The sequence below is a fragment of the Anas platyrhynchos genome, chromosome 4, assembly GCF_047663525.1.
Source record: "Anas platyrhynchos isolate ZD024472 breed Pekin duck chromosome 4, IASCAAS_PekinDuck_T2T, whole genome shotgun sequence".
Classification (NCBI taxonomy): Eukaryota; Metazoa; Chordata; class Aves; order Anseriformes; family Anatidae; genus Anas; species Anas platyrhynchos.
In genome coordinates this window covers 18983918-19011231 of record NC_092590.1, presented here as the reverse complement: position 1 = coordinate 19011231, position 27314 = coordinate 18983918, and the positions used below count along the sequence as shown (strand labels likewise).

General features: G+C 50.6%; 2 protein-coding genes across 10 annotated transcripts in view; one reads left to right on the top strand and one right to left on the bottom strand.

Moving 5' to 3' along the window:
- Positions 1–17879, top strand: part of CCNI (cyclin I) — a 37837-nt gene extending 19958 nt beyond the window's left edge. For both annotated transcript variants that reach the window (XM_005021924.6, XM_027456074.3), the window contains exons 2-7: positions 3325–3481; positions 10655–10789; positions 14421–14495; positions 14671–14811; positions 15620–15850; positions 16187–17879. In XM_005021924.6, the coding sequence (XP_005021981.3) occupies positions 3368–3481; positions 10655–10789; positions 14421–14495; positions 14671–14811; positions 15620–15850; positions 16187–16645 (1155 nt within the window). In that variant the 5' untranslated portion in view covers positions 3325–3367 and the 3' untranslated portion in view covers positions 16646–17879. The remainder of the gene's footprint in view (positions 1–3324; positions 3482–10654; positions 10790–14420; positions 14496–14670; positions 14812–15619; positions 15851–16186) is intronic.
- Positions 17880–17928: 49 nt separating this feature from the next.
- SEPTIN11 (septin 11) overlaps positions 17929–27314 on the bottom strand; it is a 64116-nt gene continuing 54730 nt past the window's right edge. For 5 of the 8 annotated variants that reach the window (XM_013101854.5, XM_027456071.3, XM_021274042.4 and 2 more), the window contains exon 10: positions 22501–26457. In XM_013101854.5, the coding sequence (XP_012957308.1) occupies positions 26442–26457 (16 nt within the window). In that variant the 3' untranslated portion in view covers positions 22501–26441. Of the gene's footprint in view, positions 20145–20449; positions 22093–22500; positions 26458–27314 lie in introns of those variants that run through there. The other 3 variants (XR_011809317.1, XM_038178970.2, XM_038178969.2) reach the window with 3 other exon arrangements.

Genomic DNA, 27314 nt, shown 5'->3' with positions numbered 1-27314 from the left:
CTGCTTCGCTTGGTAGAGGTGCTCTCATCCGCTTACCTGGGGGATGCCTACCCGTGACATCCCCACATGTCTCTGGGGGGAATTAATTCCAATTTGACTTCATTCCACAGAAGTCAGCTCATCGCTGCCCAGCCCCTCGCTTATTGAGACGGTGAAATTTGACACTGCATCCCCAAACATTTTTCCCCCGGTCACTTAGCTTGGAAACACTCACATATATTGTCTCACATCTCCGGCCAGCTATTTCCACTCACCAGGCTACAGCACGCCTTACTTTCCACAAGGCAAACAGCCGAATGCTGCTCTTAACCCCTGCCTGTCCTCCACAGCTAGCCCTTGTTGTGCTTGGTCAGGTGGAAAGGACGGAAAGCCGGGCAGTGATTTCCAGCAGTGAGACGTTCATGGGAGTGTTGGCCTCTCAGGGTTGTTATCCGAATTAAAAAGATGTACAAAGCGTAAAGGCCGTGTGTGCCCGCTGCTTTTTCCCTCTCAGACCTAGGCGTTGCTGTAGCTACCTCCTCCTGCCTGGAGCGAATTGTGAGGAAGGAGTTAAGCCGAGAGAAAGCCCCAGATGCTAAAATTAACATCCATCCCACCCCCCGCCCACAGCTTTGAAATTTCTAATCACAACGCGCAGGGAGATGGCTCCTCCGAGCCGTGCACGCGACGTTTCCATCGCTGGGAATCACAGATGGCGGGCTGGAGCTCGGAGGGGCTCAGTCTCCTTCCTCTCCTCCAGCTTCGCCGTCCTCCCCCACCCCAAAAAGTCTTGGTTTTGGGTCATCTGTGAGAGTGTGTTACTGCTCACTGCAGCCGAGGCAGATGTGGCTGCTGGCTGCAGAAAATACTGATGCGGTCTGCAGAAATGCCCGCGGTGCTTGAGCTCTGCTGGAATAACCCCTGCTGCCCAGAGTGCCCGCCTGGCCTCATGTGTGACAGAAAGGCAACAGCTCCTGGGCTGCCTCTAGTCCTAGAAATCTCAGTCCTGTATCGCTATTCTTTGTTTCTGAAACGATCCATGACCAAAAACCACTGCAAAACAAAAGAGGTTTTCATAATTGCCCTGAAGGATTTCGGCGATCCCGTTCACAGAGCGTGGCTGTCACACCGGCACAGCAGCGCTGCGGCGAGGTGGGGACGCTGAGGAGCCGGGATAATTCGGGGTAACTCGTTCCTCCGCTGCGCCTTTTGTCTGCGAGAGCCGCCTGCTGTTGGCAGCGCAGGCGATCACAAAGCCCACAGACCAGCCACGCGTTGCCTCCTGCACAAGCACCCCCTGCCCCAGACCAAAAAGCAGCTGGGCGGCCGCCTGCCCCGGTCTTGAGTTTTATTTGAAATCGGGGAAACGGAGGCAGAAAGCGGGGGCGAGTTGGTGTGTGGTGGCCTCATCTGACTCTCACAGCTTCTCCTCCTGCAGCTGTGGGGCTCTGGAGCAGATAGTTGCAGAACTGCATGCACGTAGGGCATGCTGGAATTTTTTTTTTATTTTAATGGTGTGCATTTATCTGATTAAGAGCTATGTAAATTTAGATGCAAACAAGCTTCAGCCCTCGGGGTGCTTGGCGACTCGCCTGGTGTGCTCTCGGTGCTGGAAAAGTCTGCGCACCACTCTCGCTCCAAGGAAAACTTGCAAGCGCGTCATTCTGCTTCTTTTTTTCCTTATAAAGGTTATTGTGCCTCAGCCCTCGCTGGTTTACCTCCCTGCTGCAGAAGGGAAAGGTTATTTTCTCCTCTTTTCCCTTTGCTGTCACTGCTCATGATGCTGACTGCAGGGAGAGCCTTGGGATGGGTCGGGGTAGCAAAGGGATGTTTTCTGGAGAGGTCTCTGGGGCCAGCCCCGTGGCCCAAACCGGGAAAAAAAGACAGGAGCAAGACCAGGATGGGCCCAGAGGACTGGGAAACCCATTTCTGTCATAATTACGGTGGGACCGTCCGTCTGTCACAGCAGAAGAAAGCACCTGAGGATGCTGGCTTTGGCCTGTAATTTTTCTTGCGGACCTTGAGGAGGGGTTACTTAGTCCACAAGGATAATTAACTTGCCATTTTGGGGCCGGTGGGGGCGGTTTTGAGACCCTGCAGAGCGTTTCCAGCTAGTCGGGAGTCCTGATCCAAGGCATTCCCTGCAGCCATTCACCTCAGGCTGTTACACCGAGGGGCTAGAAAGCTTCTGAGGGCTGGGCCGAGCTAGTGCTGCCTCGCCCGTCCTCAAGGAGAAGCAATTTTTTCCTAAAAGCCAAGTGAAGAGGGGTTTGTGTTCAGTACCGAAGGCCTCGATGTTTATTTGCCACTTAAAACCTACAAGGCTGTGAGCGGGACTCGAGTGCTGCTCTGTGCAGGTTCCGTCTGAATGTTGGCTTCACCTTTGTGAAGTAAGAGAAGTGGTAGCTGTGCACTTAAACCCACAACGACACTGGGCCTTCTTCTGTTCAGAGCTGCCGTTGTCATCTACAGTGAGTGAAGTCTCTCTGTTTTCACAGTGAGCTTTGCTTGTTCTCTCTTTTTCAGCACGTTGCCTTATTTCCTGTAAATGCAGCGTAAGCTGCTGGATTAACAGGCTGCTCTTTCTGAAATACCCTGGTTAGGATTTGGCCAATATCCACCTGTTTCAGATTTCACAAGAGCTCACAAAAGGAATTGAAAGTTTAAATAACTTTCCCATGGATTTACCCTTCAGGGCAGAATTGTTTTGCCTAAGTGATTTAATGCTGTCAAGAAATGTGCAGACAGAGTAATGGTAGGAAATATTAGCCCAACTTGAATAACCTTTCCGATCGGATCTTCTCTCTCTTTAAAAGTACAAGGTGGAATCTCAGAACAAACTTCTCTGTGTTTTGTTTCTAATTTCCAAGCTGGAGGTTCTTGGTGCATTGTTAATGCTCAGGCAGGCCAGTGGGGGGCCAGGAGAGCCCCTTTACAGGCTCCTCTGTGAGAAACTGCAAACCGTACTGCAGAGAGGGAAAATATTGCTCTTTTGGTTGTGCTTCAGCTCATAAATCACTTAAATTCCCAAACAAACGTCGCTCTGTTTTGCACAGGACTTGCCGTGGCTGGGGAAAGGAACGAGACTCCAGGGCCGGGATGTCAGACAAACGTGTGAACGGCAGTCACAGCTCCCTGGGCCAGCTGCTTTGAGCTTAGGGGGACTGGGGCCAGGGCAGCCAACTCACTGACATCCCCTTTGGGTTTCCCTGCAGGGTCTGCCAAGTGCGTTACACACCAGCCTCTTCCAGTCCCTGCAGCTTCAGTCACCTTTGTGCTTTCTCTTGCTTCTTTTACCCAGTGGGCACGGCTCCGCATCTCACCAGGCTGTCTTTGGTTTTGCAGGTAGCTGTATCCAGCTGGGTGGCAGGTGGATCCAAGGGTTACCATGAAGTTTTCAGGACCCCTGGAGAGCCAGAGGTTGTCTCTCCTTCTGGAGACGGCAATCTCTAGGGAAGCTCAAATGTGGAAAGCACATGTGCCGAAAATTCAGCCCAATCAGGTAATGTCTCTCCTTCTCACCCTTCATCTCGGTAAAGGCATGAATGAGAGTGTCTGGTGTGTTTTGGGGGAACAACTCGGGCTGTTGCACAAGGGGTCACCTTCTGCCTGAGGCTGGGAAATTCGCCTCTGAAACGAGCGGGTGCTTTTCCCTGCGAGGGACAGACCCGCAGTTGGGGTGCAGGACATGCAGCCTGTGAAAGCATGTACGTGTACCGCTGTAATTAAACTCATTTCACAAAGTGCTTGGATTAATTAACACACATTTCTAGCGGGCACCAGCTCTGCAACGCTTCTGAGAAGCGGCTTCATCCTCTTGGACTTAGTTCACTGCTAACAGTGCTGAAGTGCCGGTTGCTTTCCACATGAAGAGACGCCTTGTCCCATGAAGCAGCACCGCTCGCCTGGCTCGGGCACCCTCCTGCAGCAGCACGGGCACAGGGCAGGCCCGGCTTTGGCACCTTTTCTTCCTCTGCTGCGAGTCAGCCCAGGTGTGCGGGGCAGGCTGTGGCTGTACTGACTCGGACCGGATGAGGGCCTGACTCAGCACAGCGCTGCCTGCTTCAGGAAGAGCCCCGGTCTGTGATTCAACCTCCTCCCCAAATTTTGGGGCAGGGCCAGCGACGAGGTTGGGCCAGGTTGCCCACTGCTTCATCCAGCCCAAGTCGCGTTTGTGCTCATCGCTTAGCTGGCATCTGGTGCGTGCACTCGGAAACACCTGTGAGCTCCACGAGGTTTGCTTAAAACAGACTGCGAAATGAGAGGATGAGAAATGAGAGTTAACCTCCGTGTTCCTGCAGCGCTGCTGCTGCTGCGGCCAGAAGTAACCCCGCAGATCCCGGGTTGCTCCTATTGATTCACACGACGTTCACCCAAACAAGTACGTCAGCCAGTGCCTGTCAAAGCTAATCAGTGCCGGGGTTGGTTTTCCGGCCTGGCAAAGTGCTGCAGTTCGGTAGGAACAAATGGGGTTTTAAAGGCTCAGTGTTAGTTTTGTTAGTCTACAGTTGGGTTTCCAAACGCCTGACCTGGTTGTCAGGGGTGCTGAGGACACTGTGTGGCTGTCTTCAGGCCCCATACGATGTCGGACCCTCGCTTATGGTAAACCAGCGGCTATCACGGAGGGAGATAAGATTACAGTACAACAGGACAGCAGGGACATGCAGAGCGTAACCGAAGCAGATACTTGGGTGAGGATCTCACAGGGACAAAACCATCCTGCCCTGCTGACATTGGTGCTGGTGGCCCAGAAGGCACCGCCGCCATCAGGCAGCCATCACGGGGCCGTGCTATTGCCCCCTGAGATGAGGTCCTGGCCCACGGCACGCTGAGGCCTTTGTGGCCCTGCAGCTGAGTTTCCCCTTGTGCAATTTCACACAACTCCCACCTCCAAAACTGTTGTTGCGCTGCCCACATGTCAGTTTGGGTGTCCAGGTAGTCAGCTAGAATGCCCCAGTACTGCGTGTCCCCTAGCAGTAAATAATCATTAAATCACAGTGGAATTTCTGGGTGCACGTGTGTAAAATACGCGGAGGTCAGCTTCAAGGGAGAACATAAACACAGCCCTCAGCTCTGGGGAAATCCTGGCTTGCCACGCCAGTCGCTGAGAACCCAGCATCTGTAGTCACATGAAATGCTTCCTTCTGTTCCTCCAGTTCCTGACACCCGGCTTTCCAAATTGTCACATGTGCCTTCCCTTGTGCAGTACACATCTGGGCAACGCTGCAGTCGCTGAAGTTGTGTGAATTACCTGTTTTCTGCAGTAGCTGGAAGAAGGTCACACTCCCTAACATCTATTTCTCTTCCGAGGACCTCTGCAGTAGCCTAAAGCTGACTTGTATGAAGCTGTTGTTTATCTCCCATGACAGTCAGGAGCTCCGCGGCCCTGCGCGTATCAGATCTGGCAGCCCGAGGCACGTGTAACTTTCCATTCCCTGCTGCAAAGGTAGACTGGCTACGGGCTGGGTTTTAACAGACTCATCTGGTTTGCAAATGAGAAAACGTGAGTGCCTGTGCAAATAAACCAGGGATCAGATTGGAGGTACGCCACAAGTATGCTTTCAGGAGGAAACTTTCCGTTTTGACCCTTCGGGAGACATTTTTGGTTCTAGTGTTTAAAAACAAAAATTCGGTTTCTAAATATGTGTCAGAGCTGAGATCTTTGAAAGGAAGAAAGAAACTCTTGGGTACAGAAACAGGAAGACACTCTACATTTTTAGTACAGGATGCAGAATCCGTTGCGGACTTCTGTCTTGCTAGTGCACATGTTTTCTGTTGTTTAGTTTTCAGTTTTTGTCTGAAAGCTCCCATTCCCTAATGGTATGTACATTTCTTTTAGCTTTCCTCCTTTAGACGTACACTGCTGGCTCCAACTATTTGCAGCGTATTAAAGCCAGATGTCACAGGGGCTTTTCAGCTCAAAAGGCAGGTGGGCTGAGTTTGGAGCCCTCCCAGTGCTTCTGAATCTATTTTTTTTTTTTTTTTTCGGGTTATACAATGTGCAGATTGTGCAGATGACATTCAGAAGTTTTCATGTGATTAAAGCTTGAGAAATCAAGCAGTAAAGACTGGTCAAAGGTTGACTTCTGCATGTTACCAAGTAACTTTGCAGCAGAGAGGTGTGTAAGCCAAGATCTTTATTTTTATTTAGAAGTACACTTTTATCATTTCTCCTTTGTTGCTTGTTCTGTTTGTTTCTGTCCTCTTGTTTGCCCCTGTACACCCTGAGGAACCAGGAGACCTCAGTCTACTCAGTTTTTCCACCGCCTCACCACGTGCCCTTGGTAGGTCTTTTAACCTTCTTTCTGGTGCCCGTTTGCCTGCGGCTGAATCGCAGACTGACCGACCCAGCAGTGTGGGAAAAAAACACGAGCTGAGTGCGGTCAGCTCTCCCGGTATGCTCCGTGGTGACCGCTCCGCCCGGAGTCTGTGCGTGTCAGCACAGACCCTGCAGGTCGCCACTTCTGAAACTGGGCAGCAGGAGAGCACCTCGAATTCCCAGCTGGTATGAGCGGGCAGCAACCCAGCAGGCCTGGCTGGGGGTCACAGGTGTCAAACGGGCGCTCCCGAGACCCAAATAGGGACCGATTTGGCTGCGATGTTGGCTGCTGCCCTTTTCTGAAGCCTCCCAGTCCTGATAAAGGTCACCTGCGTGCTCCCAGATGGGCCTACAGCAGGAACAGGCAGAAACAAGTAGGGGAAAGAGCAAAACATCTCTGGGACAGCAGACTGTAAAGAAAAAAAAAGTATCAGGTGAGGTGTTTTCCTTAGATTAGGCAGCAATAAAATTGAGTCATGTTTGAGTTCAGAGAGAATATTTTTTTAGACTGCATTTTCCAGAAGTCCTGAGGTGTTCTTACAGCTGCCTTGTGCTGTGCAAGCACAGTGGAGCCCGCGTCCCGGCCTCTGGCCCTCCTGTCTCGTACTGCAAGCGTGCGGCAGCGTTTGCAGGTAGAGGAGCAGAAGGAGCTGCGGAAACCTCGTCATTATTTGATGGAGGTGCCAAGCAGGGGGAAGCTGGATGGAGCCGGAGGAAAGGAGCGCAGTTAAAGGGCTGAATCGTGCTGCAGGAGCATTCAGCCTGCCACGTTGTACAGCACTGTCAGTCCCCAGCACAGGGCAGGTGAAGGGAGAGCCGTGAGCTAACGGCTGTAATGGTGCGGGGCAGTTAGAAAGCGTTACTTTGAGGCAATGCAGCAGCAGCACTGCGCCTCTTCACTCTCAGCACAGCCCCGTCGGGCACTTGGCACGAAGGAGTCCTGCCTGTGCGCCACGGGGCTGTCCCTGCAGAGCAAACCGGCGCTGAAATCCCCTGTGCACCCTGCAGCTGCCTGCTGGCTTCCTGCTGGGGGCGAGCCAAGCGGCGCCGCTGCAAAGAGCTGCACGGATTTGGCCAGAGGAGAGCTCTTGGGCACCTGCAGGGCTCGGGCTGATCTGCAAGAGGGGCTCGTCATGAGGCCTGGGCTCCTGCCATTTAATTTTCCCTAATTAAAACTTCTGCGTTAGGTCATTGTGCTCTTCCAGCCTGGAGATAAGATCTACAACGCAGACTTGTGGTGGCAAGACAAAGAGATGACCAGAGGCAGGCGGAGTGGCAGAAGCTGTCTGTCGGAAAGCACCTCAAAACAAAGAGGAACTTTTGCTTTCCAGCCCAGAGGGACTTTTTTTTACTTTCAACCACAGCCCTGTCTCATTTTTGCTTCTAATTTTGTATAACTCAAGGAACAGTGGCCTCACAGCTTAATTAATTTTACAGTGCTGTATTTCTTGCTCGTGATGGTGGGATGACAGCCGTACACCTTTGGGTCAATGACTGATCCATCTGTCTAGGAAACTCAGTGGGAACAGTTCTCATTACCCTGCCTGTCTCCTAAATTGGGCCGTAATGAACCAGGGAATGGTGCTGGTGGGAGGAGGCTGGGCTTCACCCCAGCTTTCTGCAGGAAGGAATTCCACCCCCACCTTGTGCACGTAGAGACTGGAGCAGAGGAGGGTCCTGCTGGCTGGGCGTTAGCACAACAGAGTTCAGGGCTCAGGGCTCACTTCTCCTTTGCTCCCCCCCGAAAGCTTTTAAGAAGCCAGATTTGGCTTTGAAGCCTTCCCTCTGTCGCGTGCACCTGGATGTGTTCACCCTGCAGTTGTTCCTTTCTGTTCAAGGAACGTGGTGCTCTGAGTGGGGCTGTTTGTTCTTTGGCTGCACTTTGTGCCTTGCTTAGAGCCGCCCTGTTATTCAGCGGTTTAGGCTAAACACCTTTTTTCACAAGGAAAGGACAGTTGCTACCAGGGGCTGGGTGTACACTGCTGTTCTTTCCGTTGTGGCCTCACCACTTAAAGCTAACGCCTGAGTCCAAACTTTTGCCTTTTGGCCTCTCAGTGCCCACGAAGAGCGGGGAGACAGAAGGACGGCCCCTGAGAGGAGTGAGGACTGGGCAGCAGCACAGCAGGACGATCTGAGGCCTGCTGCCCCGCTTCACAGAGGCTGTTTTTAGGAGGAGTGCACCGCTCCCCTCACGGACAGAGAGCCCACCCTTGCTGGCTCCACCAGTAAACTGCTGGGCCAGGGTGGTGATTTAGGAGTCACGGGAAGGTTTTTAAATCACATTTATTGTGTTCGATGGGATGGTTTTGGTTTGGCTTGTCAGCGACAGACACACAGAGCTTACCTCCCGGATTCACCCAGCTACTGCATTTCCAAAATAATCCCTTAAGCTGCTAGAAACCTTTGAAGTCTGCAATACTGTCCCGACCTGGCTGGGGCTGCAAGCCCTTTTGTATGGCTTTGTCGCCTTCCTTTTAAAAATAGGTGCAGTGAATAGAGTGGTGGGGGATTTGATCACAGCCACCACTCCGCCCTTTCCTGACCGTGTCTCAGGTTCACCTGCTCAGATTCCGCCTGAGCTGCGCTCACGCTTCTGGACTCAGTGCTTGGAGCCGAGGACGCCGCTCCTCTCCCCTCACAAGTGCCGGGTGGGTCCAGAGGCCCCAGCTGAGACCAGGGGGGCGTTGGGAGCAGGGCACAGTCCTGCTGACGCCGTCGCACAGTTGGGGCTCCAGGAGAGAAACAAGGCAGGGCTTTGTTCTCCGCGGGAGCACCTGAGGGAGCACTGAAGGCGCATTGTGCAGGCAGAGGTAGTGTCTCTGGATTAGACCAGGCAGTACAGCTGGAAGAAACGGCTTTTGATTACACAACCTGATGTCTTTAGCCCAGATCGCTGCTGCAGCAGCAGTGTTACCACTTCAGTTTTTCCAAGGGAATTGTTGTGACCGCCTATTGGTGGGACCCATGCCCAGCAGTAACATGGCCAGGGCCTGAGCCTGGAATTCAGCCCCAGGGCCTGAGCCTGGCCACCTTCCCCCTTTTGTCCCCCGTGGCGGTGGAGGGGAGCTCTGCACCAGTGGGAAATGAAGCACAGCGTACGGATGGCGTGCTGCAGGCAGTCAGGTGCTCGCAGGGCGTGAAGCTGGCATCCCGTTGGAGCCCCAGCTCTGCCTCCAGCGCCCTGCTTCCAGGGTGTTCTGGGCCCTGAGGGAGCAGCTTTGGCAGAGCTGTGCGAGGCGTGTGGGGGGAGCTTGGTGATGGATGGGGCCTGGAGTACTTCCTCTGCGCCACTGCCGGGTGCTTCAGCTTCTAAAACTGTGCTGCTTTCCCCCCCTGCTATTGCGGGGTGGACAGCAACAGCCCGGCCCAGCAGCGATCTCTGTTTGCGCAAGCCCTTCGCTTTCTTTTCCCCGGTAACCTGGCAGCCAGCTCTTCACTCAGCTTCGTTCTCTTAAGCCATGTCGGCAGCAGCCAAACCGCTGCAGAGAGCATAAGGACCCTGTCGGAGCACTGGAAATTGGTTTGGCTTCGCTCCTCGCTTCTGGACACATCCTGGCTAATCACCCCGATAATCCCAGCTGGAGGGAGCCCAGGCGTGCGCTCGGCTCTGCAGAAGCTGCAGATATTTCAGAGCACAAGCCGGAGAGCTTTGATGTCAGTGGCCAGTCTGTGGCTGGAATTCAGCTGTTGTCCAAAACATCAGTGATGGCAACTTAGGCCAAAAAGGAAAAAAAACAAAACCACAAACCCAACCGTTTTTAGCTGGAATTGTACCTGCTTTGCCCCAGCCCTCAGTTACCTGGACTGCTAAAGGTCTTTTGTGAACTCTGTTTAGAATTCTCTATTTTTAACAGTTTCTGAGCTAAAAATATCCCTGTGATATGAAGGAAAACAAACCTTTCCTCTCGAAAACACCAGCTCATTTCCCTCCCATCTTCCGCCTGTCAGGAGCTGGGCACCTGCCTGGCTTCACGGCATGTCTGCTGTTGTTTGAGCTGGGCTTTTCTGTGCATCTGAGTGGTTCTAAGGAGGTTTAAAAAAAGAAACGTCCTAGAGCTGAGCTGCACAATACCCTCAGTACCCGAGAACCTACCAGATGCCCTTCCTCTTTTCCCCAGAGTAACATTTCTGAGCCATGGCAGAGGTTGCTCTGAGGAAAGTTGTTGGGCAGATTTCTCGGGGCAGGGGGTAAGGAACAGTGAGAACAAAGCAGCGATTCAGGCTGCTTCGGGGCACCACCTTTCCAAAAGGCTCTTCTGTTTCGGTGCTGAATAACGCCTGCAGAAGTACAGGGTTTGGTCTTCTCTGCCTCGCTCAGCCTGTGTTTAAGAATAGTTTTGTTTTTCTCTCCAACAGGATGTAGCCATTTCTCCAAAGCAGAGGGATGAGGTCATTCAGTGGCTGGCCAAGCTCAAATACCAGTTCCACCTTTATCCAGAAACGCTCGCCCTGGCCATCAGCCTTTTGGACAGGTTTTTAGCTGTGGTAAAGGTAAATATTTGCAGAGACATAAACTGAAAGAGATTCCTAATACCCACTCGGCTATTTCTGTGTGCAGTCCCAGTGGCATGGCTGTATGGAAATGCTCCCTTCCCCGCTCTGCTCTCACGCCCTTTTTTTCTCACAGACGTACAGGATGCTGCCTGCCCTACTCCGGGCACCAAATTTTGGGTTATGAAACTGACAGCGCACTGCCACAAGGCACTTCTGGAGGCTGACTGACGAACACACGCAGTTCTTGGGGAATTGACCCAGCGCTTTTACCTGCCAAGGCCCTCTTCCCTTTCTCCTCTGTTGTGCCCGTTTCCTTCATGTGACGCCCCTCATCGTTTAGGCATATCTTAACCTAAGGGAACAGACACGCCCTTCCCCTTCAACTCCATGCTCACTTTTAACCTGGTTTGAAGGTTGAATTTGCCCTCCCACAGTACCCGTCTCCTACACTACAGCTAGTGATGGCTTATTCAGAAAGTCTAAACAGAGGTTATGCCTTAAATGAGAAGTCTGTGCCTTACACTGAACTGACTCACATAGCTAAAGGAAATGCCCACGAGCCCGCAGTCAGGAACGTAGGCCCAGTGCCCTCTCCTACAGATAAGTCAGGGAAAGTCCCCGCTCCCATCTCGCAGCTCCTCTGGCGTTTGAACGGCATTTAGTCTCGTGTGGGTCACCTCGAACTGCTGCGAGCACGGGCTAGCAGTGAACTAGCTGGAGGGCACGTAGAAACAAGGGCAGGTTTGGGCCTGGCAAGCGTGCTAGTGCAGGACACTGAGGAGATGGGGGAAGATGCAGCCAGTGAGTGCTTTTTGGGGGAGCTGCTGTTCGACACTGTACAGCCACCCCGACAGACTGGGAACCGAAGGCTGATGTCAGCTCACACGGGCAGAGGTGAAGGAGACGGGGAGGAAACAAGTGTGGGTGCCAGCCGTGGGAGTGAGGCTGTCTGACCGCCGTACTGAGCGGAGAATGGGCATGGCTGCTTGGTTTCAGATTGGGATGTCACAGAAACTGTTAAAAAAAGGTGAAAAATCAGCATTCAGGATACTGCACCTGGGGTCTGTTGCTCTTCTGCCTGTCAGCCAATCGTGCTCTAAGCCTGCCATGGCAACAAATAGGAAGCGCTGAGCCTGACTGTGTTTTGCACCCATGCAAACGACTGAACAAACTGTGGGCCAACCCCAAACCCCTGGCCTTGAGCTGTTAAGTCAGGCTTTTTTTTTTTTTTTTTTTTGTCTCCCCATATTTGCTCAGTTACAGCCTGTGCTTGGGAAATCTGCAGCCTCATCTGCATGTGTCTAATCTCATTACTATCGCTAGCAGGTAAGTAATGCAGCTTAGGAAATCTAAGCTGAAAAACACATTTGCAGCCTGCGTACTTAATTTCAACGTGACTTGTTTCAGTATAACGCAACATCATCCCTTATCCTACTCTTTAAATACTATTAAATATTGATAATGTTTAAGTTACAAGTCATGGAACTATTTATTTTCAAGATCTTAAATTGGCTATTTACTGAAATACTGAGGTGGGAAAAAGATACTTTAATTCCCCCAACAGTCAATGCCCATGAGTAGTTTTTCTTTCAGTTATTTGCAGCAGCCAAAGAGTGTACAAAGAGAGCATGAGCAAATGAGTAAGAGTTCACTGCATGCTTCAGGCAGTGAGCAGGAATGTGGGAAGGTGTTCTGTCAGCTCATTCTGTGTCCCTTCTGGGTGAGCATTATTCAAACAGCTCAGGGCTTTACACTCCCTGCCCGTTTTCTTCTCCCATAAAGTCATTATTCCACTGGCGTAGCTCAACTCTTTTTTTCCTTTTTTTTTTTTTTTTTCTTTAAATCCAGGCACTACCATGCAGGATTTTATTATTAAGACAGCTTGTGCCTTCCCTTCACTGTGAGCATGCTTTGAAATTGCTCAGGCTGCTGCCCCATGGCTCTCACCATCCCGCCCTGGGTGCCCAGCAGCATTCGCTGTAGCTGACTGCAGGCCCCAGTTAACCCGCAGCTGGGCGCAGCAGCACTCGCCCTGCGGTGAGGAGCAAAAGAGGCAGACAGAGGCTCCTGTAGGAGACCAGGATGGGAGACAGGAGCTTTGGGAAAAGACACCGTTATTCTAGAGGGGGCACACTTGGGAAAAAGAGGGTCCATATTTATTGTTAATAGGAAGAATAAACTTGCCTGATGGTAGGAACCTGCTCTAGACATCTGCTTGTTTTTCCCCTGAACACTGACCTGGAGCCCTTTATTGCTGCAGATTTTTTATGCTCACTTGGTGATTTCCTTCTAACCTGTCTGTGTAGTGAGGAACAAGTTCCAGTCTTGCCCTGAGGGAGTTTATTCTCTTTGCTTTCAGACTCCTGAACGTACATGCAGACACGTGCACATGCACCACCCCCCAAGAGTGGGTTCCCTGCAAATATTTAAGTTCAAGTTTAAATGGTGGTAGGAAGCCACAGCTCCAGGCACAGCAAGGTCCCTTTAAGTAGCTGTGGCTAAATACTATTAAACATCTTCAATTTGGAAACAAGCCTGTGTCTTTCCCTTGTGGCTTCCTTGAAACAACCTTCTGGATTTCATGACAGTAACGTGCAGGATCTCCTGAACTACTGCGCACCTCTGTTCTGGCTACTACAATGTACCCAGCAAGAACTAACCGTGGCAACAGTTCAGCTTCCACTTTTACATTCAGTGTAGGATTTTCACTTACCTTTGCTTCTGGCATCCCATAAGGTGGACAGAAGAGGACGAGTTGCCAGCAGGCTGTAGGAGGTGGGGGCATGGCTCTGCAGCTGTCTGCCCACTCAGCTGTAACAGGGCTTAGAAGCAGCTCCTCTCCTTTCCCAGACCCCGCCACTAGGCACAGCAGTATTCTCACACTGGAAGCGGAGCCCTTTGGCAGAGGAGCCCACGGACAGATTGCTACAGAGCAAAACCTCCAGCGGTTATGCTGCATTCTGAGCACTTGCTCTGGTCCATCACAGGGACTACACAAATACCTACAAGCCCATGCACGCTGCTGGTTTTCTTTTTATTCTCCTACATCAAGGCCCATAATTTTTTTTTTTTAAATGCGTATTAAAAATCCCTTTTTCCCCTTAAAATCCAACTTACCTTGCCTAATGCAACTTACTGTAAAAGGGACCAGCTCTCCCTTAATAATTCCTGGGTCATGGTTTTGAGAACTGAAGTAAGAAACAGCATTAGTGGTATTTTATTTTTTTTAAACGGGTGCTTTAACTTCTATAGACAAAGACAGCATTTCAAAATTCTTTTAATTTGTTGTGTTCCTTTTGTGCCTGCCCCCCAGCAGCACTCAACGCTCTGCTGATAGGTGGGATGGCCATGGTTTTATGCCAGATGATAATCTGGCCCTTCTGCTTTTCTCCTTCCCGTTTCTACTCCAGTGCCTACAAACCAGCTCTTTCCACCCCACTGCCGCACCTCAGCGGATGCCAACCCTGATCCCGGGGCTGGCAGATCTCTGTCCTGCCTGACGTCATGGAGTGCGGCTTTGTGCTTGGCAGGCAGCTGGGACCCTGCTTCGTAGGGTGTCCGTGCAGAAAGGGCGTGCATCATTTCTGCGTCACACTCACAGGGCGACTTTTCTGCTCTTGTGTTGTAGGCCCGTCCAAAGTACCTGAACTGTATTGCAATCAGCTGCTTCTTCCTTGCTGCAAAGACCATTGAGGAAGATGAGGTAACTTTTTTTTGGTTGCTCTTAGTACCTTAGCATTGCCTGAATATGTGTCTTTGAGTCCTGTCTTTGCTTGCATGTGGCAGCTGACGCTTGCCAGGGCAGGAATGAAGCATTTTCTGTGATTTTTATAGTAATGATGGGTTCTCTCTTTTCTTCTTTGTGTTGGCTTTTGCAGAGGATTCCAGTACTGAAGGTGTTGGCTCGGGATAGCTTCTGTGGTTGTTCTCCAGCTGAAATTCGCAGAATGGAGAAGATTATCCTGGATAAACTGAACTGGGATCTTCACATGGCAACGCCACTGGATTTCCTTCACATTGTAAATAAGGGGCTGGTTGCATTTCTCTGGTGTCTGTGGGTGTAAATATTGTATCAAGAGGTATCTTGAAAAAAAAAAAACACCTTACCTGTAGGGTAGCGAGGACCTTGGGATGTGGTTGCAATTCCTCCATATAAGTAGTTTCTGAAGTAAAAATAAAAGCCTTGCCAGAAAGTTTCAGAGGAGACTTGTGCCACTTCAGGGGCAGTTTTTGAAATGCAGGCCCTGCCTTGAGGCATGTCAAGCCGCACACTGTGACTCACTGCTCCTGAAAGCCTTGCCCCTGAATCTTCACTGTCAGTGGTTTTGCTCAAAGCTGAGTGCCAGGAGGAGAGAAAGGAACCAAGGAGAACGCACGGCTGCTGGGCAGTGGGTGTGCTCGGTGCTTGCTGCAGAGAGACATGGCCAGAGAATGAAATTCTTGGATGAAAGAGAAAAGGAAGGAAAGTGACTTGAGGTTCTCTGTTGATTTTCATCCTCTTGACTTACTTGAGGAGGATTTTTGTCTGGGACAGCTGAACTGCCAAACCTGGGTTGTTGAGAGGGTGGAGGGGGGTGGCCTTTTGCAGAGACCCAGGACAGACTGTGTGTAGGATGGCAGGCCCTGCCAGAAGGGCTGCACCAAGCTGTTGGTGGGTTCAGCACCCTGCTGCTTTTTCCACTGTCTGGAAATTGCCTCAAGGGTTAATCTGCAGGATCCCCACGCATCAGAGATGCGTCAGTTGCCATTCTGGAGGTGTGACCTGACCTCGTGGGGGGCTGCCTGTCAGTGGCCCCAGCGGCCTCACGTGTCTGTTTTCCTTCTCAGTTCCACGCGGTTGCGGTGTCCAGCAGGCCTCAGCTTCTGACCATCCTCCGCAAGCTGAGCCCCTCTCAGCACGTGGCGGTGCTCACCAAGCAGCTGCTGCACTGCATGGCCTGCTACCAGCTGCTGCAGTTCAAGGGCTCCATGCTGGCGCTGGCCATCGTCAGCCTGGAGCTGGAGAAGCTGCTCCCTGACTGGCTGGCTCTCATCATCGAGCTGCTCCAGAAGGCACAGGTGAGGGCTGCTGGCAGCCGGCGTCGCAGCAGGGAGGGACTGGGTGCTCCAGGGACACGGCCAGACCGGGCCGAGATCCGTAGCTGCTGACCCCAGCCTGCAGTAAGGCGCCCGTGAGGATGGCTGTGCTGCTGGTGCTGGGGCAGGTCTGCAAAAAGTTTGTTGCGGCTGCGGCCAGTAGGTGACAGAGGCAGGAGCCATGTCCTGATGCATGTGGCCTCGCCCTGCTCCGGGGAGAAAACGTCCCGGGGAGGAAGTCCTAGGTCCTGTCGCACAGCCAGGCCTCCCCACAGCAGCGGCCCTGCAGCGCCAATGTTTTTGCTTGTCTCATTCCAGATGGACAGCTCACAGCTGATCCACTGCCGGGAGCTGGTGGCACATCACCTTTCCACTCCGCAGTCTTCTCTGCTGCCCAATCCTGTATATGTCTACAGTCCCCTCCAGCACACCCTGGTGACCTGTAACAGAGGAGCGTTCAAATGCCAGCCCTCCTCTGTCCCAGGGCCAGGTTTCTCCAAGGACAACGGCAGGCCAGAAGTGCCAGTCACAGCTACAGCCGCGCTCTACCAGCGTCTGCCAGCTCCCAGCGGTTGCAAGCAAGCCTCTGCCAAGCGCAAAGTGGAGGAGATGGAAGTGGACGACTTCTACGACGGTATCAAGCGCCTCTACAACGAAGACACTGCTCCGGAGGTAGTGGCTCTTGAAAACATGGGCTCTGTTTGTAGCGCTGATGTCTCAAGGCAGGAGGGCAGCGTTTCCCCTTGTCCGCCTCTACAGCCAGTGTCTGTGATGTAGCTGCGAGCGCACAGCACCCGCTGCGCCGTAGCTGCTACTCTAGAAACCACGCAGAACCTGGTGTAGTGTTCGCAGTGGGGGGAGAAGGGGCCATACCTTCTCAGGCTGAACTGAAGGGAGCCAAAAAACAGAAAAAAATATCCCAGCCCTTTTTTTGAATTTTTTTTTCTTGTGCGGCTAATTATAGTTCCACTATTTAAGCACTTAAAAACACAAAAAAGTATAAAAAATTAAAAAAGACCCAAAAACTGAACAAAAAAAGTAGCAAAAAATTGTTTCCTTCTAGTGTTGTCAGCTCCACTGTTTTTCTGCTCCTGTGTATTGTAACCCATTCTCCATGTCTGAGAGCTCACATGAGTTGTGCAGAGTTGTTCCAGGTTTCCCAGCCAATTAACACCTCTCTGATCTGATTTCCATCCGCTCCTTGCTCTTCTTTCTGCTTGCTTCTCTTCTAATTCTTTGCAAGTCTTGTGCATGATGTTCTGTACTATCATGACAGGTTTCTTTTTTCTTTCTAAAGAAAAAGGCCTTTTTTGTTTTGTTAGCACTTTGGTGTTTAAATGTGATAATATTTAAAAACTGGATTTAAATGAAAGGTTAGGAAAAACACAAAAACAATGCTTGCAAACTGTTCCACACTTAATAACCACAGGAGTGTGAACGTACTCTAGAAGAACACTAGGGCAGCCAGCCACCGAGCTCTGCACCTTGCAGTTAAGCAGTAACTGTTCCCAAACACAGAAAGCAGCTAACAGATTTTGTGTCACTTCAACAAAGACGGTATTTTTTCTTGTTTGCACCAGGAAATGTTGCACTCAGTGTGGATATTCACCAACACTTGACTCTCTAAATCAAGTGTAAACCTTAAATTCTGACGAGAAAATTCTGTTTGTTTTCCCATGTGTTTCTCAGCTTAGCATGTGCCCAGCGCTGTGTGGTGAAGTGCTGGGGCAGCCTGAGGTTTGAAAGGTGTGTAATTATCAGTCACAAAAAAAAAAAAAAAGAACAAAAAAAACCACCCCAAGAGACCCTAACCCTGAGTTTTGTGTTCATGTAACTTCTAACCAAGAGTAAAACCTTTAAAAGCTTGTCTCTTTTAAATGTTACACCTCTGTTTCTCAGAATGACCTGTCCCAATTGTAAGCTCTCTCTCCACAGCCCTGAGGAAGGTATTGTATTGGAGCCATTGTACTGATGAAAGCCTTCTGGTAGCAATAAAGAAAGTTGTCCTGGATTCCGAGCCTCGTTTCATGCTTTTTACCCGGGTCCAGGACCAGTTTTACCTGGAGGCTGCAGGGGAGCAGCTCCGTGCCAGAGCCATCCTCTCTGTTGTGCTTGGGTCCGCTGTGAGAAGCGCGCCTCGGGTTTCAGCTCTCCTCCTGGCCGCGTTCTGGAAACCACCTCCCAGGTCTGTGTTTCTGAGCAGGGCGTGTGTCCCTTCCTCCCTTCCAGGCCTTCCTCTCATCCCCGTGGTGGCCCAGTCGCTGACCTTTTCTCCTCCTCACAAGTTTTCTCCAGCTGGGCAGCCCGTGGGCTCCACCTGCACACCCCTAGTGAAATCCCCCAGCGCTGCGGGATCTCAGCGCAGTTTAACCGGGGTTCATGGTATCAAACAAAAAATAACCCGGACTGCCGGACAAAGCCACTTCGCACATCTCCTCCCCACCAAAACCCCCAGGAGATGAAGTTCAGTATGGCCCGTGCCTGTGCCATTGTCTTGCTCCCTCAACAGCGTGCTGGGCCCACGGCCAGAGCACAGGACTGTCCTGGAACCCTGCCCAGGCTCCCTGCACAGGGAAAGCTGCCCGATGCTGCTGAGTCCTGGTGTGGTTCCCTCGCGAGCTTCAGGCACCCCAGTGCATCACGCCATGGATGCTGCTGAGAATGCTGAGCACAGAGCCAGCCTGCTCCAGCAGGGGCCTGCAGGAGCCCAGCAGAGTACGTGGCTCAGGTGAACAGGCAGCAGGAAGGGAAACAGCAGCTCCAAACCACTGTCTGATCTCCCTCAAAACCCCTGGGATAAAGCTCTTCTCTCCCAAAACCTCATGTCAGCACCCAGCACGGTGCCCTCGGATCCCAGGTAGCAGCCCGGAGCACACAGCAGCCACACATCCAGCCCCGTCTCAGCAGAGCTCTGCCACTTGTTCCTGATGCCACCTGTACAATAATCCCAGCTCGCCCTTCTGTGCTGTGCAGCACCTCATCCTTCCTCTGCCCAGGCGGTGCTTGCCTGGGAGATGTGCTAACAGTAACCCTCTGGCAATTTCCTCCACTATTTCAGTGCTGCCTCAGAGAAGCACTGCCACACTTCCTCCACCCTGCTCAGCCTGGGGCCGTTCATGAAGTGTTTTTGTCTCTGAAGTGAGACCTGCAGGTACCAAACACGGGGGAAATCCTCACTGCTCAAGTTGCTGGTGGGTTGACAACCCAGACCCCTCCTTTGGCACACCGTGACCCAGCCCATGGCAGCACGACACCACAAAACCCCCCCTCTGTGCCACGAAGCACGTCCAACCTGGGAGCTGTTCGCAGCCCTGGGTTTGGGGAGTTCCTTAGAACCCATTTTTATTCTCCAGCAGCAACAGAAGGGTTAAGCTCATAAGCGTGATTTTAAAGTTGGGCACCCGCTTGCTCTTCTGTGTGAAGAACTTTCCAGCTCTGCTGGGGCCATTTTGTGACAGTGAGTGACAAATCCCAGCTCTGGGCCGTCCGACAACACATTCCATGCTGCCATCCCCTCCCCACGCTGACACCTCCTCCCCTAGCAGCTGGGCGTGCGGGAGGAAGCGAGCCAAGCAGCACGGTGTCACCCCCAGTGTCACCCCCCAGCTCTGCTCCAGTCCCTCGTCCACACGCGTCTCAGCGCAAACCCTGCCCGCAGTGCCCCTGCGTGTCCTGCTGCTCGCTGCCCTCCTCCTGCCCCGCATCTACCACAACCAGATTGGGGATGTCAGAAATTTCATCCTGCTTCATCCCCCTAAAATTCCTCATAGATCTGCTCCTTATGCATTCACCTGTTTGTTTATTTATTGTTTGAACTCCTGTTGATATGATCTGCCTCCTTCACCCAAGGCAACAAATTCTGGAAATCTGCTCCCTGCTCTGCAAGAAAATTCCTCAATGTTTTGAGCAGATTCCCTCCTCCTTGACCGAGCGTCCCCCCGGTTCTAGTCCCACTGGTTTGGTTACCAGCAGGTAGGAACCGCTGCTAGCACAATTGTGTGGACTTTGTAACGCACTCTGAAAAATTTAGGCTGGAAGGGACCTCTAGAGGACATCTGCTGCAACCTCCAGCTCACAGCGGGGCCAATCCTCTCTCATCTCAGCTTTACCCTCTCCGAACTGAGGCCTCCTAGCCTTCGTGGTCTCACCTGGCCGGCTGCTGCTCCATCCCATTTATCATTACAGTGCCCTTCGCTACCTCCACTATGTCCTTCTGGAGACACGAAGGCCAGAGCTGCATGCAGGACTCAAGGCACCAGCACAGCAAGACTAGGAGCTGTAAAATAAAGGCAGTTCATATAAGTGGTAGTTATTGGCTTTGTGCCTGTTTCTCTAATCGTATAAAGCTCTTACATATTTTTATCTGGAGTTTAGAAGTTAACAAACAGAAGGGTTTTGTCCCTCTCCCGACCTTCCTGATGCTGCAGCACTCCCAGTGGGGCACTTTGCCCGGAGCTGGACCTCCCTCCTGTCACACACAGGCTTTCGGAAGGTCGCAGGGCACAGCTACACGGGTGAGGTGGTGGGGCCAGCAGCACTGGATGTCCTCTCCTTTGAACTAAACCCCCCAAACCTGCCACCTTGTTTTTGCTTGCTTGCAGTGAATGATGCCGAGCCACCCACGACTGCACAACGCGGGTGAGCAGGCACAGGGCAGGGCTCAAAAAACAGCCCCGTGCCCTGCTAAGAGCAGGAGCTCCACAGTAAGTGACTACATTTCAGGAGAAAGGCTGTAACAATGGTGTTTCACAGGCTAGACTCCTACCACAAGATAAACCCAGACCACAAATCGTAAGTAAGAAAAAAGTCCAGGGACTCACAGAAAATTGAGGGGATTCCCTCCTCGAAGCAGGGACCCTGAAGAGGGCATCCCTTCAGATCAGGCAGCAGCATGCAATTCTGTTTGTAGCACAAATTGTTACAGCATCCACGCCAGGCCAATACTTAATAATCTTTCCCATTGTATCTATAAAGTCACCTGATTGCAGATGTTTCCAGGACAAACAGGTTTTCTATCGTGATAGAAAAATCGCCACCCCCGTGGAGGGAGCCTCAGGAGATGTAACCCTCAGCACTGAGCAGCGCTGAACAACGCTGTGCTTCTGGACACAAGGCAGCTGAGTTCGGTGAACACCCCTGGCACCCTGTGCTTCTCGCACAAATTGGAAGAGGCAAAACTTAGACAATTTAATAGTACATTTTCTTTGGCAGATTAGAGGAGGTTAACTCTTTGATTAAAGTTTGCAGATGAGGAAAATCACCAGTATTTGGTCAGAAGAAAAGCGCACAACCCCACACAAAGAACATCCGAAGGGGCAGGCTACCTCCTTCCATCCATCTCAGACCAGCTAGAGCTCACCACACACCAAGCCTGCAAGCTTTCTTTTTACACTTGAACAATGCTTTGGCACTCTTCAAGCCTTTTGAGTGTATTCACTTCCAAAGTAAACGAGTACCCCACATTCAGGGTAGGAAAAAAAAATCATCACTAATTAGACCTCGTAAAAATATAAAGAAGTCAATCTAAGCACAAGTCAGTGCAGCTCAATTGCACAAGTCTCCTACTCTGCTCATACAGAGGCAGATCAACTAGAAAATAATAAAGCCTCAACCGCCCAGGACAGGTCCTTCAGTGCAGCAGGATGCAACAGCAGCCATCTCCGCTTCACGCAGCTTCATGCTAACAAGTCCCCCAGGTCTCAGGACGCATTTTCATCACACGTCAGAGCAGCACGGGACGTACTTGTGATGAAGTTGTGGCGTCCGAAGCAGCCAGACTCAAGCTTCAGAGGCAGCCCTGAAGCCCTCTGGCTACGCACACTCACCAGCATCCCGTCTGCCAGTCTCTTCGTCATCAGCAGCATGTGCACGTTATGGCAGAAGGGAAGAAAACAGGGAGGGGAAAAAATCCCAGAGCAGCATCTCACGTTACAGCCAAGCTCCCTCCTCCAGCCGTTACCTCTGTCATTTTTGGTAGCCTCAATTCTGCTGGCAACGCGCCGGGAGCAGCCCGAGCCCGCACAGAGACACACAGCACAGCGCACCCTCAGACGCACAGGTGGGAAACAAAAAGGGAAGGAGAGGAGGGCAGACGTGATGGAAGAATGAGATGGCTCTCCTCCCGGCGGGGGCCCACGCAGCCACAGGCTCTTCCAGTGCCCTACTGTCCGCTGGGAGAGAGGGTGTGGGGGCTTTGGCAAGATGACGGTTACATAAAGAAGAAGCTACAGGAAGAGAAAAAAAAAAGAAAAGAAAAGAAACAGAGGTTCAGAATTGAAATGAAAAACAGAAAGTGAGAGACAGAGAGAAAGAAAAAAAAGGAGGAACAACATTTTAGAGCAAGTAAGCCATGAATGAAAGGAGTGCGCTGGGGACGTGTCATACAAACCAGCTGCACGGGAGCTGCGGGGGCCCGCACCTCGCCAAGGCACCGCACCTGGGTCAGGGAACACACGAAGGCTCGTGGCAGCCACACAGAGCCACTGACAAACACCAGCACAAGTCTACAGAGACAGCCTGATGGCACAAAACAGCCTGTAGGGGAACCTCGAATGTCCTCACATCCCTCCCATCACACCTGGGAAACGGCAGCAGCAAACCAAAGTCACAAAGGCAACTCAAAGACCAACGCGTTTGGGTAAAAAATATATTTCCTCTCCCCACTTCAAGTGTTGGCACTATTTGTGTACGTAGCCTAAAGAATATACAAGAAATAACTGAGCTTATGCTATGAGGTTATTATTCAATTTGTAATTCAAAAAAAAAAAAAAAGAAATACTTTAACATCAAATAAAGTGACAATATCTAACAGATGCATACATATAATTTGCATTAACACTGTATGTAGGTTACACAATTATTTAGTTACAAACATGGGTTATTTTCAAATAGCAAGGTAATAAAGTTCTACATCTATAGTTTAAGGCAATCAGGATATTAAAAATGTATACAAATACAATATTTCTACCGCTGTTCACAGCTTTATTTTCCGTTAATTAAAAAACCCTTCATATTTGTATAGTCCCATGCTGATACACGCTGATGAGTGTCATGGATATCGTGTACTGCAAATGCAACCAGGGTCCTTGGAGAAGAGACAGAAACACGCTTCTAACACCTTAGAAGGGCAAATGGTAACTGGAGTCAAATGGACACAGCTGATATGATCACACACAAAAAGACATTTCCATTCTCACTCGGATGTTCTAGGAGAAGCAGAATTACAACTACCTGGAGAAACACTGGTCATGTTAAATAAGGGCATGCTTAAAGAGACACAGAGATGTAACTCTGCTTGGCGCGACTTCGAGCTGCCAGAAGCACACACAGCGAGGGTGCAACACGCATTGCAGGTTTTGGGCTGCAGAGGAGCTGGGGGCAGGTGCCTTTTGCTGCTTTCCCCGCTCCCCAGCGGCACCACAGGCTGCAGCACAGCAAGGAGATGCAGTCAGTGACCCTGAGCTCGAAGGGCGCCTGCCTGCCTTCCCAGAGAGCTATGGGCGACGTCCACCTTCTCAGTGGACTGCCAGACACGTGGCATGCCCACCCCTACAGAGCAGTCGTGGCCTCTCTCAACAACCTGGATTTTGTTCCTTTTTCTCTTCAAGGGTTTGTTCCGTGCCTAGGGAACGTCATCGTCCCAGAAACACGCATGCCTGTGTGCTTTCCTGCTCGTCTGTGTTACTCTCAGGTTTGAAATCCACCTTATTAGGGACGTGCAGCATCATCAGCTCGTTATCATCGCTGTCTAATGGCACGTTAAAGCTTGCAGTGCTTCATGAGCAATGCAACCGTGCGGCTGTCCAGCCCCAGTTTCACCAGCCGATTTGCAAGATTGAGGCGTGCAGGGAAGCTATGCAGGGTAACTCAGACATTCAACAGCAGATGGATGTCATGTTCCTATGGCTATTTTTTTTTCCCAAAATCTCAGCAAAAGCAGGTTATTACAGGAAGTTTTTAAATAGTTTTAACAATGCCACTTGTACGTAAGTGGACTTAAAAGAAGTCCCCAGCAAAACACCTGGTTTACTCATGTTAGTAGTGAGCAGAAAGGGTGAGTCTCTTACTACTGTACTTACGTGCAAAGGTGAAAGCACATCCAAATAGATTTGAGAGTATCATTTACTCCATGCAGAACCAGGGACTACTGTGAAAAAAGGCATAAGTAAAGGAAAGAAGTGCAGCAATAACCAGCTAAACATGGCCCAGGGTTTTGAGGAGAAAAAAGTCATTATTAATTCCTCCTTTGGAGAAGAAAACAAAATGATACCTTTCACTTTTGCAAGTTTCTGGTTATTCCCAGTTTCTCCAAAACAGCTTGCTTTGTGCTGGAGGAAGAAACCCAACCAAAAATACATGAATGCACTTGGTCATGGCTTTCTGTCAGAAAAGAAAAATGGCTCGACTCAGCTGATCTCCCCTGCCAAACATCCCTTGGAAAGGCTGTTAAATGAAGCAGGACAAACACACGTTAAAGTTAAGTTTTTTACTTGGCACAAAATGCTGGTAATTAAAAAGAAGACATGCACAGAGACAGCTGAAACAAAACATATTGCCACAAGCATTCAGGCTTGAGACAGGAGCACATAATGGGATTGTAAAAAAATCCACGCCAGCAGATTTCTTCCTTGATAACTCAAGGTTTTAAAGTTAGGTTTGACAGAAGTCACAGGAACCATAGTTTTATTTTGCTAAATGACCTTCTAGAAAACCTACCTAACCTGACAGAAGCACATTGTGGTTGACAAGACCAGGAGGCATGATTGGAAGAAAAAAGAGACAACTACTTTATTTCTAGCTTGCTCATCTCTGATTTTTGCCGTCTATCCAAGACACTGCATTTAGATATCCTCTTCCCTAAGCCATGTTTAGGCAGTGAGGGTTAGAAAGCAGAAAGCCCCAAAAGCCACACCCCAAATGCATTTCTCCGACCAAAACTCCAGAAAAGTGATAATTCTTTTTTTTTTTTTTTTAAAGAACATTCAGAGAGGCAAGAAATTTCATCCCAGAAACAAGCAAAGAACTGCAGTGTGTGAGACTTAAGTGGAGAGAGCTATTTTTAGGAGTGCTTTAAAGAAAGAAACAGGAGACTACCTAGCTAGGAGCAGTGGAAATGCTGGCAGCACATCAGCAGAAGAGAAAGAAATCCAGCAGTCATAGGGTAAGCATGGCTCGCCACTTCTTGGGTAGGAAGGGAAAGACTCTGTCCGAAAAGCAATGGCATAGAAAATAAAACATTAAACAGACCGATTTCCGCACCGTGCTGGCCAAAGAGCGAAGCCTGGCTTACGTTAGATATCTCATTTGCACTTTTCAGGGGATATGTGACTGTGACAGGCACCCTCTCCCCCTCCTTGGCTGCTGTGTCCACCCCTCTGAGAAGGCCAAGTCACTTTGAGGTTTAACAAACCTCTGGCCTCTCCTCAACATGCTTTGACGTGTTATCTTTCTGATGCTTTTCAGGCAACGGGGCAGTCACCCTAGGCATGCAGCACATTTTCTGCCCTGGTTGCTCCAGGGGTGGAGATCCTAATTCGAACCTTTCATGTTAACCAGCATTTGGCCAATAAAATGGGATTCCCTTGACTTGAAAACCTGGATGCTGTAAATATGTGGGTAAATAATGCTCCTGAAGGCAGCAAGAGGATGTTGAAGAGTACATGCCTTCCTCTGCCTGGGCATTTGATTCCCTCAGCACTGCTAAGTCTCGCCAAGATCATGCACACGGGAAACCTGGCACTATTTTAAGTGAGTTTTCAGAGGTTACGGTCAAGGAAGTGATGCATGGGAAGCAGGAACGAGACACGGTCCCTGCTCCAGGCACCTGCAGCGCTGTTCGGTTCCCACCGCAGCATTCGGCGAGCAGACACTACACTGACCTGGAAGGGTGGCTGTGAAAATATGCCAGCAGGTGACAACGAACCCCGGCCAACAAATATTATCTGGTCAGACAACAAAAACAGTAGCTAATAAAAAAAATAAATCATGCAAATGTAATGGCATGCAAGGTGAGTTAAACTTTTGTTACCTACACACACACATACCCCCCTCCCTCCCTCCCCAACAGCGGGACAAGTTTTGCTCTAAGACACTCGCTCCTGAAGGGATACGGGTCGGACTAAACTTCAGGGTTTAGCCACAGCAGGAAGCCAGCTGTAACCCTCAGATAGCAATAAATCCCTGAGGCTGGTTTCTGCGGACCAGGGGACCCCTTCAGCACAGGGCTGTGGCAGCCGGCCCTCCGAAAGCTGGGTAGGCACAGTGACACTCACCCGGATCTGCCGACCTCCAGCCCTGACTCTCAGTTCAGATCTGGTGCCAAAAATGATTTATCACTGCTGGTTTTGCCCAGGAAAATCCATGGTATCGTTTTGTTTCCACCCCCACCCCCCTGGGATTTCCAGAGGCACACAGTCCTGCACCCAACCCTTCTTCCTTCTTGTTCCCACTATGTTATTAGATGAGTTAATAGTTATTCATGTTAAAAAAACAAAAACAAAACCAAAAAACAGATGGCAGAGACACATTACTGCAAAAGCAGGTGAATGCAGGAACATCCTTGGCTGGACAGGCTTTATGTGAAGCTTGCACTGCAAGTTAAAAAAAAAAAAAAAAAAGGACAAAAAGAAGTTAGCAATAACAGAACCCAAAATGGAAAAAAAAATAATCAAGGAAAGCTGGGAGAGCCAACACCAGCAACCTGCTACGGTGGGTGGGCATGCAGATGAATTACAGAACTAAAAAGAAATTGAACCTCCCAACTGAGCTCTACTCTAGCCTACATGACAAGCAAAAGATCAAAAAAAAATCTAAGGGGGAAGAAGTATGGAACAACCAACCCTGCAAGCACGTGGTTGGAGCCTTCATGTTTCACCTTAAAGCTTTTTTCAGAAGTAGTACTGGGGGGACTTGACTGCAGATGTCCAGTTCTCATCACGTGAACGTGGTCTCTGTTGCAGAAAGCTGTGCCTGGACGTTTCTGAAATGCAGACAGCTCAAAGCTGGGCACCACGAGGTCTCCCTGCACTTCAGCAAACATGGGTTTTCAAGCCCAAGTCAGATCCTTCAGACATCACAAAAACCTTCTTTTAACAGGGTGTTGGGCCAGGCCCTGACATACACGCTACAGCTGTGTGACAGATGAGGGATTGCTCTGGGACTAAGCACGGCCCATGACAGCCAGCCAGTCAACATTGGACTGGAAATTATTATATTCGAATGAAGCCGGAAAATAGTTTTTCCATCTGGTTTCCAGAAGAAAGAAACAGAGCCCAAACAGATGGTCCTGGCTCCTAGGCGGGCCGAGGATGAGCGAGTAACCCAACGACACATGTTGAGGCACGCACGTGGTGATCTACCAAACAACAGGCAAGAGGCCATTTGCTGCTCCTATTTTCAAAAGGTTTTGCCAGGAACCAGCTCCAGATTGTTTGGGTTCGAAGCGTGG